Source organism: Aquarana catesbeiana, linkage group LG08, assembly GCF_042186555.1.
Source record: "Aquarana catesbeiana isolate 2022-GZ linkage group LG08, ASM4218655v1, whole genome shotgun sequence".
Classification (NCBI taxonomy): domain Eukaryota; kingdom Metazoa; phylum Chordata; class Amphibia; order Anura; family Ranidae; genus Aquarana; species Aquarana catesbeiana.
Genome location: NC_133331.1, coordinates 279470904 through 279489361, shown reverse-complemented (window position 1 = coordinate 279489361; position 18458 = coordinate 279470904). Strand labels below are relative to the sequence as shown.

At 46.1% G+C, this 18458-nt stretch overlaps 1 protein-coding gene across 1 annotated transcript in view; it reads left to right on the top strand.

Annotated features, from left to right (window-relative positions):
- Positions 1-632: 632 nt before the first annotated feature.
- The window catches only part of LOC141104567 (uncharacterized), a 95965-nt gene continuing 78139 nt past the window's right edge, over positions 633-18458 (top strand). The window contains exons 1-5 of the mRNA XM_073594174.1: positions 633-768; positions 4802-4878; positions 14443-14540; positions 14621-14726; positions 15835-15939. Of these exons, the coding sequence (XP_073450275.1) occupies positions 4848-4878; positions 14443-14540; positions 14621-14726; positions 15835-15939 (340 nt within the window). The 5' untranslated portion in view covers positions 633-768; positions 4802-4847. The remainder of the gene's footprint in view (positions 769-4801; positions 4879-14442; positions 14541-14620; positions 14727-15834; positions 15940-18458) is intronic.

The following is an 18458-nucleotide window of genomic DNA, read 5'->3' as shown; positions in this document are numbered from 1 at the left end:
TTTGGAATAAGGCTGTAATATTAAATGTGGAAAAAGTGAAGCGCTGTGAATACTTTCCGGATACACTTTATGTACAACCTGGTGACCCTTCCCGTGCTGAACACATAATTATCAGAAACCTGATTTATACCAGGGACCAAAAGCAACCCCTCCCCCATTCAGTCCTTCTGATATCAATGGAGACTCTACATTCATGGGGGTGTCATTTTCTTGGTACTTCTTGTCTGGTCTGTGATGTGCCAAACTCCCACCCCATTCTATTTGTGGTCCCTTCCTGCGGGAAGAACGTGTCTAACTATTCACCATGTTTTGCGAAAGAAAAACAAAAAAAAAACAGGACTGCAAAAAAATGGCCATCAGCCCCCCCTGTTCTAGGAACAACAATATTGCTCCAATTGTAAATCAATGACAACATGAATAATATCATTTGGAATAAAGATATTATTCTGAAATAAGGTTATGTATACCACAAATGATTACTATTCTAATACTGTTGTGTTTTTTGTTTTCTTTTCTTTTAAATCTGCAACTATAGATATTTTGCACTACAAGAAAATGGCTGCTGAAAGGAAAAGGATTTGTCCTCTAGCGTATGAAGGCAGAAGTGGACGGGGTATTTACTATTGAAGAAGGGATTGTGCTCTAGAGCTTGGTGCCATTTTCTTGTGGCCTAACTGAGGACACCCAGAACAGTAGCTGGGATTGTCCTCTATTTATAGCAGCTGGTGGAGGTGTGAATGTGGACAATGTGTGCCCAGTGAGGAGGAGGTAATAATGTTTTCTTATTATGAGAGAAGGGGGTCCTGTCACTTCCACCAATCCTCATCTTCCTCCAGGTCCTTGGCTCCCTATATATATGTCAGGCTGTGATTTCTGTATGCTTTGTAAAATTAGCATTTTGGAAAGGAAAGCTGACTTTGCCAATAAACCCTATATGCATCTGACTGTGAATACACAGGGCGATCGATTAATTGCTGTAGATGGATCAGTGTGCAAATGTTACACTCTGCAGGTGAATCAGGATTGGCCAGCTATCTGCAAAATGTGCATCTGAATTAGGGTTGCACCGATACTAGTATCGGTGCCGATACCAAGTATTTGCACAAGTATCGGTACTCGTGCACATGCACCGATACTTTCAGGCTCGGTTCTTTGAGCTGTCAGAGGGTCTCCCCTGTTGACAGCTGAAATTTTAAAGAAGCCCGGTAATTGGAGCTGTCAAAAAAAAAAGCAGCTGGTAATGTTTACAGTGGAACCTCGGATTGCGAGTAACGCGGTTAACAAGCGTTTTCGCAATACGAGCACTGTTTTTTAAAAATCGTAACTCGGTTTGCGAGTGTTGTCTCGCAAAACGAGCACGATTCAGGCCAAAGCGGTGTGCAGTACCGCATTTGACCTGAGGTGGGGGGGGGGCGCCGGAGCCAAGTGGCGCCAATCGCAGCCGATCTGCGCTGTTCGGAAATGCACGGAAAGGCCCAAGGACAGCTCGGCAAACCTCAGGAACGGAGTCTTTCCGAGGTCAGCCGAGGTGTCCTCGGGCCTTTTCGGCCATTTCCGAGGCTTTCTGGTGCCCCACCCCCACCTCTGGCCGCATGCGGTATTGCATGCTATTGAAGTCAATGCGGAACAAATTATTTTCGTTTCCATTGACTTCAATGGGGAAACTGGCTTTGATATGCGAGTACTTTGGATTACGAGCATACTTCTGGAACGGATTATGCTCGTAATCCGAGGTTCCACTGTATTAACAACATTGCTCAGCCACTGAAACACTACAATTAAAAGAAACATTGTTTCTTTTTGTATCTTTCTGTTTCTTCATCTGCAGATCAAAGGGATGAACAAATGTTCCTCTGTTTAACCCCTTATTAACCCTTAATTTACTCTAATCAGCCTTAAACTCCCTATTCTCCTCCATTTAATTATTATTTTCCTGCTTTTTTTTTTTTTTTTTTTTTTTTTTTTTTTTTTTCACGTCTATTTTATAAACGATAAACAATGAAAACTTTTTTTTTTGTTTGCTTTGTTAGTGAATATTTTTACACATATTTATTAACATATTTTTACACATTTCACATTGAAAAAGCGCAAAATTAAAAAAAAAAAAAAAAAAAAAACGATTTAATTTGTAAATAACTTTTCAATGCTTTGTACCATTGCTAACAGCTGAAGTGAAAGCAAAACAGTTGCGGTAGGTATCGGTAATATATATCGGCGAGTACAAAAAAAAGTATCGGTATTCGTACTCTAAGGAATATGGTATCGGTGCATCCCTAATCTGAATCATCAGATTTTCTTGATTTACACTGAGAACCTCATACACCCATAACAAGCAAGGACCTTGTATTTTAGAGCACAAAAAAAAAAACAACTGTTATTTAAATATATTTCTTAACCACCAAAGATATAAATCCACCTTGTGTGCACCAACTGCCTTTGCAAACCCAGATATTGCCTTGTAAAAGTAGCAGTGACATCATTACTGTGCTGTACATGGTCTGTGCAGAGAGCAGAGCTGTAGGAGGGACACAGCACACTCCACCCACTATAGGAGGGGGGTGGAGACAAGACAAGTCACCCTACACAAGGAGAGAGAGAACAGCCGTGACCAGTCTTTATTACAGGAAGTCTAGCACTAGATTACTGCACAGATCTGGAAGAAATAAAGAAAGTACGCCAAGCTTTAGGGAAGAAAACACGTGATTCTTTAGATTGATAATTGCTTATCCTGGAGTTCAGCTTTAACAAATAATATAAGCCTTGGTGGACTTGTCCTTCACACTTTCCAATCCACCACTTGAATGCCATGAAACTTCTCGTTCTTCCTAAGATGGAGTACATAAGACCATTCATTGTTCTCCCTCCCATCTCCCACCATGCCAGGTGACATGATCCCCCGTTCCCCACTTCTTGAAGAAGCGAGTAGAAGATAAGACTTGATGCCTTATGGTGCCTACTGCACAAGGGTCTTGAGGGAGGGAGTAGAAGATAAGACTCAACATCTTATAGTGCCTGCTGCACAAGGGTCTTGAGGGAGCAAGTAGAAGATAAGAGTTGACGCCTTCTGGTGCCTTTTGCACAAGGGTCTTGAGGGAGCGAGTGGAAGATAAGATCGGATGTCATATGGTGCCAGCTGAACATGGGTCTTGAGGGAGCGAGTAGAAAATAAGACTCAATGCCTTATGGTGCTTGGTGCAAGAGGGTCTTGAGGGAGCGAGTAGAAGATAAAACTCAATGCCTTATGGTGCCTGGTGCAAGAGGGTCTTGAGGGAGCGAGTAGAAGATAAAACTCAATGCCTTATGGTGCCTGGTGCAAGAGGGTCTTGAGGGAGCGAGTAGAAGATAAGACTCAATGCCTTATGGTGCCTGGTGCAAGAGGGTCTTGAGGGAGCAAATAGAAGATAAAACTGAAATGAATAAAAAACCTAAAGAAACAAAGAATTTTTAAATTCTTTGCGAGCCACATACGGGTTAATGCCTTATAAAATCAAAATATAAAATCAATCATAGGCCAACATCAGCAGCAAACACTAAATCACGTTCCATAATCGTGTAAGTGAGATATAAAGACAAAAATGTGTCTGCGCTAGATGGAAAATAATAATAATGAAAACTAATAATATTAAAAATATATATAAACATACAATAGTAAGTGCTAAGTGCAAAAAGTGAACATACATATAAATCAACGTGCTACAATAAATCAGAGATGACTGATGGTGCATACATCCAAGGTGCAAGGTGCTATATTGAACACACAAACTAAGTGCCCAATCAGAAGAAAAACAATAACGTTCCTCATATGAATCTTTGGGGTTCAACCAGTGTAAATCCAAAATTGCATAAAGTGCCCAAAAATAGTGTCCATAATCAGTGAAGCTCATCCATCACGTTCTTCAAAAGTGCAGCACCATAAAACATGCCTTAGTGCCCTCCAGTGATCCCCATAAGCATATACGCTCACCTTCCAGCGTGTGACACAGTGTTTAAACTCTGTCAAAATGTGCTTTGGAGCCACTCCTGTGCTCAAATGGAATCAGCTGTAAGGTCTCCAATGCTCCCAATTATGATTTTATGCAAGAGAAAAGAAACTCCATAGCGCAATATAGTTTAACAATAAAGAATATTTATTAAAATGTATATAAAACTCACCCCTTGCTGGGGTACTCACATGCTACAGGTGCGTCAGTGCACCCTTCTATATAAGCATAGACCAGCCGATCGTAACGGTATGGCGTGCGGTGCGGTGTGTGCCTCCAAATCTCCTGCTCTCTCTCTCTGCTGACAGCTCCGTCCAGGCCCCTCCCCTACGCGTGTTCGGCACCGGGATCACGTGCCTTCATCAGGGGGATATGCAATATATGTTTATATTTATTTTTAATATTATTAGTTTTCATTATTATTATTTTCCATCTAGCGCAGACACATTTTTGTCTTTATATCTCACTTAGAAGATAAAACTGGATGCCTTATAGCGACTACTGCACAAGGCTCTGGAGGGAGCGAGTAGAAGATAAGACTGGATGCCTTATGGTGCCTGCAGCACAAGATCAACATGACATCCATTACATTGGCCAGCTGTGGGCAAACCATAGCTAGGGGGATAGTGATTAGAGATGAAGGCTTTCTCCTCACTACCATCACAAAACTTGCCTGGGTCACCAAGACTTTTTCACCTGAGTGTTTGCTGCCTCTCATTATTTTGATTTTACATTTTTTTTTGTTTTTAAATGTTTAATATTTTATTTAATGCAGCTTGATCTTTCTAAACCAGAAGCATTCTTTTACTATTCTAACCTAGACATTCAGAGGAGTGAGCATCATAAAGAGAGCATGAGGACGTTGTGATGGAGAACTGGGCGCCCCTCATATCATCAGGTAAGAGGAGACTTTTAATTCTTGCAAGAGCTCATTCACATGTGCAACCTTCATTGCCACCCCTCCAAAAAGTGATCTGGGGTATATCGCTTTTCAGATGGTATTGAACAGGTGGTGAGAAGGTGATATGTTTTAACCCTCAAAATGTGTCCCATTGCGGCGTGGCCCCATTCACTTGAATAGGCTGCGTTCGGCGGTGGTAACGCCCCACAAACTTGTTATGTCATGGAACTTTAACAACAAAGAATCACAGCCATGGTATGTGTACAGCCTTAAAACTGACCCAAACCCATTGATTTAACAGTTTAAAAAAAAACAGTTACATTTCACGTGACGGGAATGTAACTGTCTACTTGGTTTTGCTCTCAATCAAACTGTCAAACCATTAAATGGCTGGTGTCATAACTGATCGTGATGGCAGTTGCAGATCAAACAGAAGCCAAGATGGCAGCTTCCTTGGCTGAAAATGATAGGAGGATTTAGTTCCACTTTAGGTGGCTGCACTTCTGTGTTTCGGTGGACTCTTAAGGCTCTTTCACGCCTTACCTGTATGAAAACTGATGGGAAAACCACACAGATTTCACTCGCAGAGACAGAGTTTACATCAGTTTTCATGCACGTCAGTTATGTGTCCTATTCACACCAATGTTGATGTGATGTCGTGTTTTTTTTCTTTTTTCTGTGCAGAAAACTGCATACATGTTGCAGATTTCTTTGCAGAAAAAATATGCATGCTGTAGTGTGAACAGAGCACATAAAGAACCATTGTTATTTTGTGCCCTTGCAGAACGCGTGCATAAAAACTGACATCTCAGGGATGCGCAATTTGTATCGCCCAACGCCCCGGACGTGAGGTTAAAGGTAGTTTTTCTACATTTAGCCCTGCTGCGGGCAAGCAGCAGGGCTCTCTTGTCAGGTGGAAGCATTCAGGCGGCTCCCCTGCCAAATGATTGCTTCAACACACGCTGGCATCTGCCCCCTTCTAGCACTATGTATTCCTGGCTTCGCTTGCCCATTTGCAGGGCCCGGGACTGACCTTGCGGGTGCCGGCCGGTGGAGGGGAGGAGAGCGGACACACAACTGCTCTCCTCCCCTTCTTGTCCCTGACTTGGAAGTAGCGCATGACATCACTTCCGGATCCCCGTTGTCAATGTCCCCGGTGATCGAGTAAATCATAAAACTACTAGCAAACAAATGGGAGAAAACTCGCGATACAAATAGTCTCCAAATGACAGCAATTGGTCTAAAAAACGACAGACTCCAGATGGTAACAGAGAAGGTTTCAGGGGCTACTGACGGCTGACGTGTTTCGAACGATTACCTTCTTCCTCAGAGCCCAGCCTTAGAGGAGGTTTCAGGGGCCACTGCCGGCTGACGCGTTTTCAAAGGATTACCTTCTTCCTCAGCCTGGCTGGGCTCTGAGAAAGAAAATAATCCTTTGAAACGCGTCAGCCAGCAGTGGCCCCTGAAACCTCCTCTAAGGCTGGGCTCTGAGGAAGAAGGTAATCGTTCGAAACCCGTCAGTAGCCCCTGAAACCTCCTCTGTTACCATCTGGAGTCTGTCGTTTTTAGACCAATTGCTGTCATCTGGAGACTATTTGTATCGCACGTTTTCTCCCATTTGTTTGAGTATTTTTTTGATTTACTTTAAATAAAATATATCTGAGGATAATGCACAAGGCTGGTACGCCCCTTTTTTCTTTTTCGCTCTGACAGGAGAGTGGGCCTGGCTCTCAATGTAGCCGGTTAACACGGCTCCAGGGCGACCACGGTCCACATTTGGAAAGGGTCCTGTACATCTTTGGTTCCGATTCATGTGTGAATTCAGCCAGAAATTTGGACCTTATTTGCACCTGAACCGATGAAGAGGGACGCACCGGACCCCATGCTGTGAGCCGCGGCCGCATCATGTGTGAACCCAGTCTGAAAGTTTAAGTTGCCATAAAGCCCCTTTGGTTTTTAAAACTAAAACATTCCTAAAAGCACCTCAGATTTAAATACGAATACGATTTAAATACTTTTTTTTTTTTTAAAGGACAAGTAGATTGGGACCCCGATTTAGTCGGAAAAGTAGCTTTTTAAAAGAAAAAAAAATCCACACCCCTGCATCTCTGCACCATGGTGTGAATAAAGCCTTAGAGGACAGTAAAACCATGGCTCAACTGCCTGCTTTTACGGGCCCCTCACCGCCTGTGTGAATGAGTCCAAAGATGGAGAAGAGTATTGAGGATCCAATTAGGTCAGCCTGTCTCAACTTTTTTAACACGGATGAGCCCTTGAATAACATTCTGGTCTCAAGGAACCTCTCCTAATATCTATATCTACAGCTCCCAGTATACACTGTATTCCCAAAAGTATTAGGACACCTGCCTTTACACGCACATTAACTTTAATGACATCCCAGTCTTAGTCTGTAGGGTTCAATATTGAGTTGGCCCACCCTTTGCAGCTATAACAGCTTCAACTCTTCTGGGAATTCTGTCCACAAGGTTTAGGAGTGTGTCTATGGGAATGTTTGACCATTCTTCCAGAAGTGTATTTGTGAGGTCAGGCACTGATGTTGGATGAGAAGGCCTGGCTCACAGTCTCCACTTTAATTTATCCCAAGGGTGTTCTGTCAGGAGGAGGTTCGTCAAGTTCCTCCATCAAATTCACTGATCCATGTCTTTATGGACCTTGCTTTGTGCACTGGTCCAAATCATTTGGTGCAGGGGGGATTATGGTGTGGGGTCGTTTTTCAGGGGTTGGGCTTGGCCCCCCATAGTTCCAGTGAAGGGAACTCTTAAGACTTCAGAATACCAAGACATTTTGGACAATTTCATACTCCAAAATTTGTGGGAACAGTTTGGGGACGGCCCCTTCCTGTTCCAACATGACTGCGCACCAGTGCACAAAGCAAGGTCCATAAAGACATGAATGAGTGAGTTTGAGGTGGAGGAACTTGACTGGCCTACAAAGTCCTGACCCCCAACCCGATAAAACACCTTTGGGATGAATTAGAGTGGAGACTGCGAGCCAGGCCTTCTCGTCCAACATCAGTGCCTGACTTCACAAATGTGCTTCTTGAAGAATGGTCAAACATTCCCATAGACACACTCCTAAACCTTGTGGACGGTCATCCCAGAAGAGTTGAAGCTGTTATAGCTGCAAAGGGTGGGCCAAGTCAATATTGAACCCTACGGACTAAGCTTGGGATGCCATTAAAGTTCATGTGCATGTAAAGGCGGGTGTCCCAATACTTTTGGTAATATAGTGTATATTATTGCATAACTCCCAACTTTTGAACTTGAGAATGAGGGACACTTAAAGAAGGGGAAAATGTGGGCGTGGCCTATCAGTGGACGGGACTTAAGGTGTGTGGTTAAACAAAACCCTGACATCAGTGTCCACCACCATTAGTGTCCCCTTATCTGTCCTCCGCCATCAGTCAAAATATAGCACAAAGGTTGCACCGCTCCTGGTGAAAACTGGGATCTCCCATTGCTGTGACAAAAAGCCGGTGCCAGCCTTGGTCCGCAACAAAGACATGTACAGCAAAAAAGAAAGAAAAGTGGCAGCACCACCGGCATAGAAAATAGTAGTTTATTGAAGTTTCATAAAATCAGGACCATGATAAGCACACACTACTCCTGTGGCTTCAGCAGACGTGTTTCATACACCTGTGCTTAGTCATTGTGATTGATTGTTTAGCAATGACTAAGCACAGGTGTGTGAAATGTACCACCAGTCTCCCCCTCATCTGTCCCCTGCCATCAGTCATCCCCTCATCTGTCCCCTGCCATCAGTCATCCCCTCATCTGTCCCCTGCCATCAGTCATCCCCTTCATCTGTCCCCTGCCTTCAGTCTCCCCCTCATCTGTCCCCTGCTATCAGTCTCCCCCTCATCTGTCCCCTGCCGTCAGTCATCCCCCTCATCTGTCCCCTGCCTTCAGTCTCCCCCTCATCTGTCCCCTGCCGTCAGTCATCCCCCTCATCTGTCCCCTGCCTTCAGTCTCCCCCTCATCTGTCCCCTGCCGTCAGTCATCCCCCTCATCTGTCCCCTGCCTTCAGTCTCCCCCTCATCTGTCCCCTGCCATCAGTCTCCCCCTCATCTGTCCCCTGCCGTCAGTCATCTCCCTCATCTGTCCCCTGCTGTCAGTCATCCCCCTCATCTGTCCCCTGCCGTCAGTCATCCCCCTCATCTGTCCCCTGCCGTCAGTCATCCCCCTCATCTGTCCCCTGCCGTCAGTCATCCCCCTCATCTGTCCCCTGCCGTCAGTCATCCCCCTCATCTGTCCCCTGCCGTCAGTCATCCCCCTCATCTGTCCCCTGCCGTCATTCATCCTCCTCATCTGTCCCCTGCCGTCAGTCATCCCCCTCATCTGTCCCCTGAAATCAGTAATCCCCCTCATCTGTCCCCTTCCATCAGTCATCCCCCTCATCTGTCCCCTGCCATCAGTCATCCCCCTCATCTGTCCCCTGCCATCAGTCATCCCCTCATCTGTCCCCTGCCATCAGTCATCCCCTCATCTGTCCCCTGCCATCAGTCATCCCCCTCATCTGTCCCCTGCCATCAGTCATCCCCCTCATCTGTCTCCTGCCATCAGTCATCCCCCTCATCTGTCCCCTGCCATCAGTCATCCCCTCATCTGTCCCCTGCCATCAGTCATCCCCCTCATCTGTCCCCTGCCATCAGTCATCCCCTCATCTGTCCCCTGCCATCAGTCATCCCCTCATCTGTCCCCTGCCATCAGTCATCCCCCTCATCTGTCCCCTGCCATCAGTCATCCCCCTCATCTGTCTCCTGCCATCAGTCATCCCCCTCATCTGTCCCCTGCCATCAGTCATCCCCCTCATCTGTCTCCTGCCATCAGTCATCCCCCTCATCTGTCCCCTGCCATCAGTCATCCCCCTCATCAGTCCCCCGCCATCAGTCATCCCCCTCATCTGTCCCCTGCCATCAGTCATCCCCTTCATCTGTCCCCTGCCATCAGTCATCCCCTTCATCTGTCCCCTGCCTTCAGTCTCCCCCTCATCTGTCCCCTGCCATCAGTCATCCCCCTTATCTGTCCCCTGCTATCAGTCTCCCCCTCATCTGTCCCCTGCCGTCAGTCATCCCCCTCATCTGTCCCCTGCCTTCAGTCTCCCCCTCATCTGTCCCCTGCCGTCAGTCATCCCCCTCATCTGTCCCCTGCCTTCAGTCTCCCCCTCATCTGTCCCCTGCCATCAGTCATCCCCCTCATCTGTCCCCTGCCATCAGTCATCCCCTTCATCTGTCCCCTGCCATCAGTCATCCCCTTCATCTGTCCCCTGCCTTCAGTCTCCCCCTCATCTGTCCCCTGCCATCAGTCATCCCCCTTATCTGTCCCCTGCTATCAGTCTCCCCCTCATCTGTCCCCTGCCGTCAGTCATCCCCCTCATCTGTCCCCTGCCTTCAGTCTCCCCCTCATCTGTCCCCTGCCGTCAGTCATCCCCCTCATCTGTCCCCTGCCTTCAGTCTCCCCCTCATCTGTCCCCTGCCGTCAGTCATCCCCCTCATCTGTCCCCTGCCTTCAGTCTCCCCCTCATCTGTCCCCTGCCGTCAGTCATCCCCCTCATCTGTCCCCTGCCTTCAGTCTCCCCCTCATCTGTCCCCTGCCATCAGTCTCCCCCTCATCTGTCCCCTGCCGTCAGTCATCTCCCTCATCTGTCCCCTGCTGTCAGTCATCCCCCTCATCTGTCCCCTGCCGTCAGTCATCCCCCTCATCTGTCCCCTGCCGTCAGTCATCCCCCTCATCTGTCCCCTGCCGTCAGTCATCCCCCTCATCTGTCCCCTGCCGTCAGTCATCCCCCTCATCTGTCCCCTGCCGTCAGTCATCCCCCTCATCTGTCCCCTGCCGTCAGTCATCCTCCTCATCTGTCCCCTGCCGTCAGTCATCCCCCTCATCTGTCCCCTGAAATCAGTAATCCCCCTCATCTGTCCCCTTCCATCAGTCATCCCCCTCATCTGTCCCCTGCCATCAGTCATCCCCCTCATCTGTCCCCTGCCATCAGTCATCCCCCTCATCTGTCCCCTGCCATCAGTCATCCCCCTCATCTGTCCCCTGCCATCAGTCATCCCCTCATCTGTCCCCTGCCATCAGTCATCCCCTCATCTGCCCCCCCGCCCCCAATGCCCCCTTATCACATACCTTCATTCTGTTCCCTTCCCGCGAGGGGCCCTCTTACAGGCGCCGTGTACAGCTGATTTTCAGCTGTTCTGCTTCGGCTATTTCCGCCGATACCTACTGCGCAGGCGCAGTAGAGGGGGGAACTTATACGCCGAGCGGAACTTTCTCGGCAGAACACCGGCATCTCTCAGCGCCGGCTGCCTGTCACATTTACATAGCTGTGTTTGCGATGTGCAGAACACCAGACACCCCGCACAAGCTGCAGGGCGGGTGACACTGGTGCCTGCGGTAGTGCGTGTTTGCGGGAAAGCCACTGGAGCCAAGTGCTGGGACTTTTTCCAGCACTTGGCTCCACTCCAGGACAAAGTCTTCATTCGCCGGGATGGGCATCAATTCCCGGGACAGTCCCAGCAAATCCGGGACAGTTGGGAGGTATGCTATTGTGATGGTCATTGGGAAGAATGCTCCTTACATTTGTGGTCAGAAAGAATCCCTACCTAAAGATCATTGCTTTCAGTGGTATACTTTATTTGGTGCCAAAGATCCCTGCTTGCGAAAGGCTGACCTAGACACACACGTCCTCTGATATACAGACATGAAAACAATGGGTGGAATTCATAAAAAAATGTTGTATACACCAATAGGACAACTGTCTCCCGTTCATGTGTCAAATATTGCTGCATAGTGATGAGTGGAAGTGAGGGCAGTGTGTGCATACCAGACACGTCATCCTCCGCAGCTCGGTAACACCAAGCCTTTAGAAAAAATGGGCCAGGAGCAGCAAAGAGGGACCTGAGAAGAGGAGGATCTGGGCTGCCCTGTGCAAAACCAACTGCACAGAGGAGGTAAGTATAATAATATGTTTGTTATTTAAAAAAAAAAAAAACGAGACTGTACAATTAATCAACCCCTCCAATCCTTTACTGCCAACGAAGCTGCCATCTTGGCCTCTGTTTAATCTAAAGTTGCCAAGGTGCTGCACATGTGATCAGTTATGACACCAGCTATTCGATGGCTTGACAGATCGGTTGAGAGCACAACAGTGTGACAGTTATCACTCATGGAATGCCCTCAATGTAACTGTTTTGGGAAACTGTTAAATCACTTAGGTTTAGTTCTGCTTTAAAAGACCAGCATACCATCAGGTCCACCTCCCCTTAGAATCATAGCGGGTGAGGCCTGATGGGGAATTCTAGTTCCCCATCAGGTCCGCCTTCCCGCCTATGCACTTTTTTGGGAAAAAATAAACTTTTTTTTAAATTTTAATATATTTGCCTTTGCGTGGGGGAACAGGGTACCTGACTTAATAAAGTGCAGTGTGTGCACTAACTTGATTCATAAAATATCTATATACAGTATATATCCATAAAGATGTAAAATAATATAAATAAAGTGCAATATTCATATGATCAATAACACAAATCAATGGTGTAAAAAGTGCTGATGTAAATAAACAGATGAGCTTATTAATTAGTATATACAGTTAAGTAATAAAGTGCTTTCAGTGCCGCTGAAAAAAAATCCCTGGTGGATATTCCAATGAATAAACATTCAGTGCGTGCCTTAATCCGTGCTCTTATAGTGACTGCACTCACCAAATCCTTCACCCCCTCTTGGGGTCTCACACATCCACAGTATATGCCACTGTGTAGCAACGCAGGATAACACAGGGTAACACTGTCATTCGGTAAAAGGTAAAAAAGCCTATATTGCTGACATAAGACTCTGGAGCAGGAAGTGATTCAAGGACGTATGCTGACTCCGCCCTATGCGTTTCGTCACTCTGACGTCATCTGGAGCGTCATCTGAAGACACTCACTGAATAGGCAACATCTTCATATTTCCCGACTTCATACCTTCCTCCCACAATGGGAGTAGCACACACCTGAATCCATCAGGTCTGGAACAGCGCCATATCTACTTCTTTTCCTTTTCTCATATCATACTCCACCTAGTGGAAGTAATCGGTAGTGGCAGCAGTTCCAACAATACTATATTCCATTGCATGTATCCCATTGCGCGGGTGTTTTTTCCTTTTTTCTTTGAACAGGGGCAATTGAATTATATTTTTTTTTTTTACACTGTTGCTTTACACATTTTTTTTTCCTTTTATCGCTGTCACAAGGAATGTAAACATCCTTGTGACAGCAATAGGCAGTGACAGGTACACCTTATGAAGGAATCTGGGGTCTATAAGACCCCAAATCCCTCCTCTGCCCTTAAAAGCATTAAAAAAAAACAAGATCGGTATTTTTATATGCTTTTGATTGTTTTTTTAAATGGCTCCGTTGACATCCCAGTTAACCAGAAGTGGTGTCATGTCATCGCTTCTGGGTTGCTACAGTAGCGAAAAGCCGAGCTTGGCTTTGCTCGGCTATTCGACCAGCCGCTGGACGCGCAGTCTAGTCATTCAGGTCTTCCGGTGAGACGGGAGAGTCTGAGCAAGCTGCAGAAGGCGGCGAGAGAGGAGATATCCCCTCCCACTGCTTGTAAAAAGAATCCTGCATCTAGTTAGCCGCTAGAATTGCTTGTACAAGAGAGCCCATCACTGGCTCTAAAAAACGGTACCGGGGTAATGCCTGCGGCTGCAGGCATCATCCCGGTATGACCACTGAACGTGTAGCGACGTTGGGTACATCGATGATCGGGAAGTGGTTAAGTCCTGTGGATAATGCACCAGGCCTGGGGTCTCCAAACTTTCTAAACCCAGGGCCAGTTTACTATCCTTCAGACTTTAGGCGGGCCAGACTATGGCCAATAGGAGTAAAAATTGTCCTACGTCAGTGGGAGTAAACTGCCCATGTTTGATATTAGGGGAAGGAAATGTGCCCTGTCTTTGGAGTCATTGGAAGGGACAGTGTCCCATCATTGGTGTCAGTGGAAAGAACAGTGCCCCATTTTGGTGTTGGTGGAAGGAATCGAGCCCCATCATTGGTGTCAATGGGAGGAATTACTCCCCATTGTTGGTGTCAGTGGGAGTAATCAAGCAAATGCCACATGTTGGCCACAGTTTGGAGACCACTTCATTAGGTATTTGTGCCAGTTTTTATATGTTCTTTTAGCACAGTATATGAAGTTCAGTGGTAAAGTACCTACAGAGCATGTAAAACTCACTGCAGAGATGTGAACCAGCCCTAAGAAAATGTGGTTCTATGATGTTGTATGTTCAGCCCCACGCCATTGGTTTCTTGGGGTTGTTTGGTGATAGTAAAAAGGATCACTATGATATATTGGTCTTATTTACCTCCAGTTTTCTTAATACTGTTTTGGTGATATTTTTTAATAAATTTGTCAAAGCCAAAGTAAATATCAGAAGTGTTGCAAATATGAACCTTGTGAATTACCAGTGGGTGTTAACTGTAGTACCACCAGAAATCTGCTGCAAACGCTGTATTGAATCACCCCAATGATCAGTCAGTGTGTGTGTTTCCTACAGATGGATCCAGTAACAGAAATCCCCCAGAGAGATGTCCCCGTCCTCTGTATTCCCGGGACTCCACACAAGAACATCAGGAGATCCCTCAGGAAGATCAGGTAGATGAAGTTAAGAATAATGTTTCATTTCAGAGGTCTACTAAATCTACGAGTATGCATTATTTAAATTTGTTCTTCAGGGTGAACATGTGCTTAAAGTGGAAGTTAAAGATGATCTAGAAGGGTCTTATGTGATGGATGAGCGGTCATATAAGGAGAAGGCAATCCCTCCAGAGATCAGCACAGGTGAGTAATAAACACTAAATCCAGTGAAGAGTCCCAGATTCTCCTTGTTCAGTCACTACAACAATCTCTTCTTCTCCCCCCTCCTCTGTCAGTAGACAGTAAGGCCCCTTTCACACTGGGGCGGTTTGCAGGCGTTATTGCGCTAAAAATACCGCCTGCAGACCGTGCCAAAACAGCCTCCGCTGTTTGTTCAGTGTGAAAGCCCGAGAAGAAAAAAACTCCTGTCAGCCGCATCTTTGGAGCGGTGAAGGAGCGGTGTATTCACCGCTCCTAAACCGCTCCTGCCCATTGAAATCAATGGGACAGCGCGGCTACACCGCGGCAATACCGCGGCTATAGCCGCGCTATACGAGTGGTTTTAACCCTTTTTCGGCCGCCAGCGGGGGGTTAAAACTGCACCGCTAGAAGCTGAATACCGCGGTAAAACAGCGCTAAAAATAGCGCTGTTTTACCGTCTACGCCCCCTACCACCCCAGTGTGAAAGGGGCCTAATGGGGAGACAGTATGTGCCCAGTGGGGGAGTCAGGAGCCTTCAGACTCTATTAGGCCCCTTTCACACTGGGGCAGTTTGCAGGCGTTATTGCGCTAAAAATACCGCCTGCAAACCGCCCCAAAACAGCCTCTGCTGTTTGTTCAGTGTGAAAGCCCAAGGGCTTTCACACTGAAGCGGTGCGCTGGCAGGAGAAGAAAAAATCTCCTGTCAGCCGCATCTTTGGAGCGGTGAAGGAGCGGTGTATTCACCGCTCCTAAACCGCTCCGGCCCATTGAAATCAATGGGACAGCGCGGCTATACCGCGGCAATACCGCGGCCATAGCCGCGCTATACGAGTGGATTTAACCCTTTTTCGGCCGCCAGCGGGGGGTTAAAACTGCACCGCTAGCGGCCGAATACCGCGGTAAAACAGCGCTAAAAATAGCGCTGTTTTACCGCCGACGCCCCCTACCGCCCCAGTGTGAAAGGGGCCTTAGACTCCGGCTCTCCTCCTCACATCATGTCATTGTGTGTTACCAGCCAAGAGACGTGACCAGTCTCCCCCCCCCACACACACTCTCTGGGGTCTCTCATACATCTCAGTACAGGGGGCTTCACTACCATCTTTATTCACAGACCCCGGAGACACCAGAGACACTCAGAGAGACGTCAAAGATGAAGAGGAGGAAGAAGGACATGAAAGGATTAAAGAGGAGGAAATCCCTATAGAGAGCCACACAGGTGAGGAATAAACCAGCCCATAGGCTGCTGCTGCTGTTGATCAATGTACAGTATTCTTCTGACAGCGGAGAGTTCCTGCTCTCAGAATGCAATGTCTCATAGGCTTCCCCTATCCATCTTGATTGTGTGGATTGAGGAATCCGTTTCCTTTCTTTTGATCAGCGCACTGGCTGTCGAAAAAAAAAAAAGGAGTCCTCAATGGCAAGCCCCAAGCAGCCCATAGATTATGCAAATTCCTTTCCTTCCAGCATGTTTGGATGGAAAAAAAACTGCTTGATTCCCTCACAGCACAGTCAGCGTTGATGGGGGAATCCCTCTTGCTGCACTATTGTGTTCTGCCAGCAGGGAGCACGGAGAGACTTCCCTGCCGGCAGAACACAATGGCCACTGTTAGCAGCTTAAGACACCAGCAGTGATTGCATGCATTTGTGTCCCATTGGAGAGCTTTCCCTTCACTATTTGTCCCAAAGCCAAAGCAAGAATCGAGAGGAAATCACTCTTGTCACCAGAATTAGTGTCCCCATTGGAAGATTTCCCCTTCATTACTGTTCTGGGGTCAACTTCATACTTTCAACCAATTTTAACATTTCTCTCATACATGTAAAAATACATTATGTTTTGCTAGGAAACTACTTAGAATGACCAACATAAAAATAATAATACATATCTATCTATCTATCTATCTATCTATCTATCTATCTATCTATCTATCTATCTATCTATCTATCTATCTATCTATCTATCTATCTATCTATCTATCTATCTATCTATCTATATCTATCTATAGATAGATAGATATCTAGACCTACATATAGATCTAGATATATATATATATCTATATCTATATAGATAGATATAGATATATATATATCTATATCTATCTATATAGATATATATATATATACATTTTTTTATTTATTCATTTATTATTTCTAGCAGAAGTCCTAGAAAATAAAATGGTGGGTATTGGTCACACAATCTTTGCACAACAGTTTTTCAAATGCAAATTAATGCACAAAAATACAATATATAACCCAAGTAAATAGATACCTAACACTTCACGCTTTAAAATTGCATACATGGAATGGTACCAACTTACAGTACCCAAAAATCTCCGTAGACGACACTTTAAAAACCTTTACAGGTTACCAGTTTAGAGTTACACAGGAAGACTAGTGTTAGAATTATTGCTCTCGCTCTGACATTTCTCACGTGTGGTGCGATCGCCATTTACACATGCATGTGGGGCCTACGTGCACGAGGGAACGGGGGCGCATTAAAATAAATGTCAATTGTTATTATATTGTTCACATTTATTGTTATTTATTTTTTTACACTGTATCTTTACATTTTTTTTTGTTTTTTGTTTTTTTATGACTTTTATTGCTTGTGATAGCATGGGCAATGACCGGTCCACTTTATAGAGAGATTTGGAGTCTATTAGACCCCAGATCTCTCCTCTGGCCTCCAAAGCATCTGATTAAACCAAGATCGGTTTGATCAGATGCTCTTACAAGCCAGTAATTGCCTGTTTACATGAGAACAAAGCCGGAAGTGCCGAAATTCTCGCCACTGACGTCACACAGTGGGAGAAACAACATCAATTCCTCTCACTGTGTCCCAGGAACCGGATGCCGCCAGTCGCATCTTTACCGGGCTTTCTGATCGCATGGCAGGGCCCGGTAAAGGTGGAGGCGAGAGAGGGGTGGGAACCCACTTCCACTGCCTGTAAAAGTAATCTAGTGGCTATATTGCCGCTCGGATCACTTTTACTTTAAAGAGAATCGCTGGGAGAAAAACATGATACTTTGATCATGACTGTAGCTGCAGTCATGATCCCCTTATAACCACTTTTATAAATGGTGATGGGAAGTGGTTAACGCATTCATAACGAGCCATTAAACATTGTCCGGTACATAATTTGCTCAGTATGTGTATAAAACCACTTACAAAGCTAACTGTACACCATTGCCAGCTCCAGGTCTCAGAGCGCCACTTCCCTGAACCTCCGAATAAGGGAGCACATGCTCTGAGTATCATGCATTGTTCAGAAATGCCAGCACAGGGAGTAAGGGGAGAAGGAAGGTGGCTTACTGCCTGGATATTTCATTCTCAAACCAGCGCTTGGGAGACCATCCAATTCAGACAGATAGGAAAACTTGACCAGATCAATGTACAGTAAACTCTGTAAAGTACAGATCACAGTCCAAAAACCTCCAATGGATGAGACTTCCATATTGAAGGCATGTCTCTGCTCTCCAGCCCCAGCTCCAATTCCAAGGAGCAGGCTGTAGAAAGAGCAGCAAGTCTCTCTATAGCGCTCCAACACCAACCCCCTCCCCCCTTTCTCATCAGTTTTACGGTGCTGCAGCTGAAAGGGGTTGATTTACTAAAACCGGAGTGTGCAAAATCTGGTGCAGCTGTGCATAGAAACCAATCAGCTTCCAGGTTTTTTCAAAGCTTAACCACTTAAGGACCGGAAGGCTTTACCCCCTTAATGACCAGGCCATTTTTTGCGA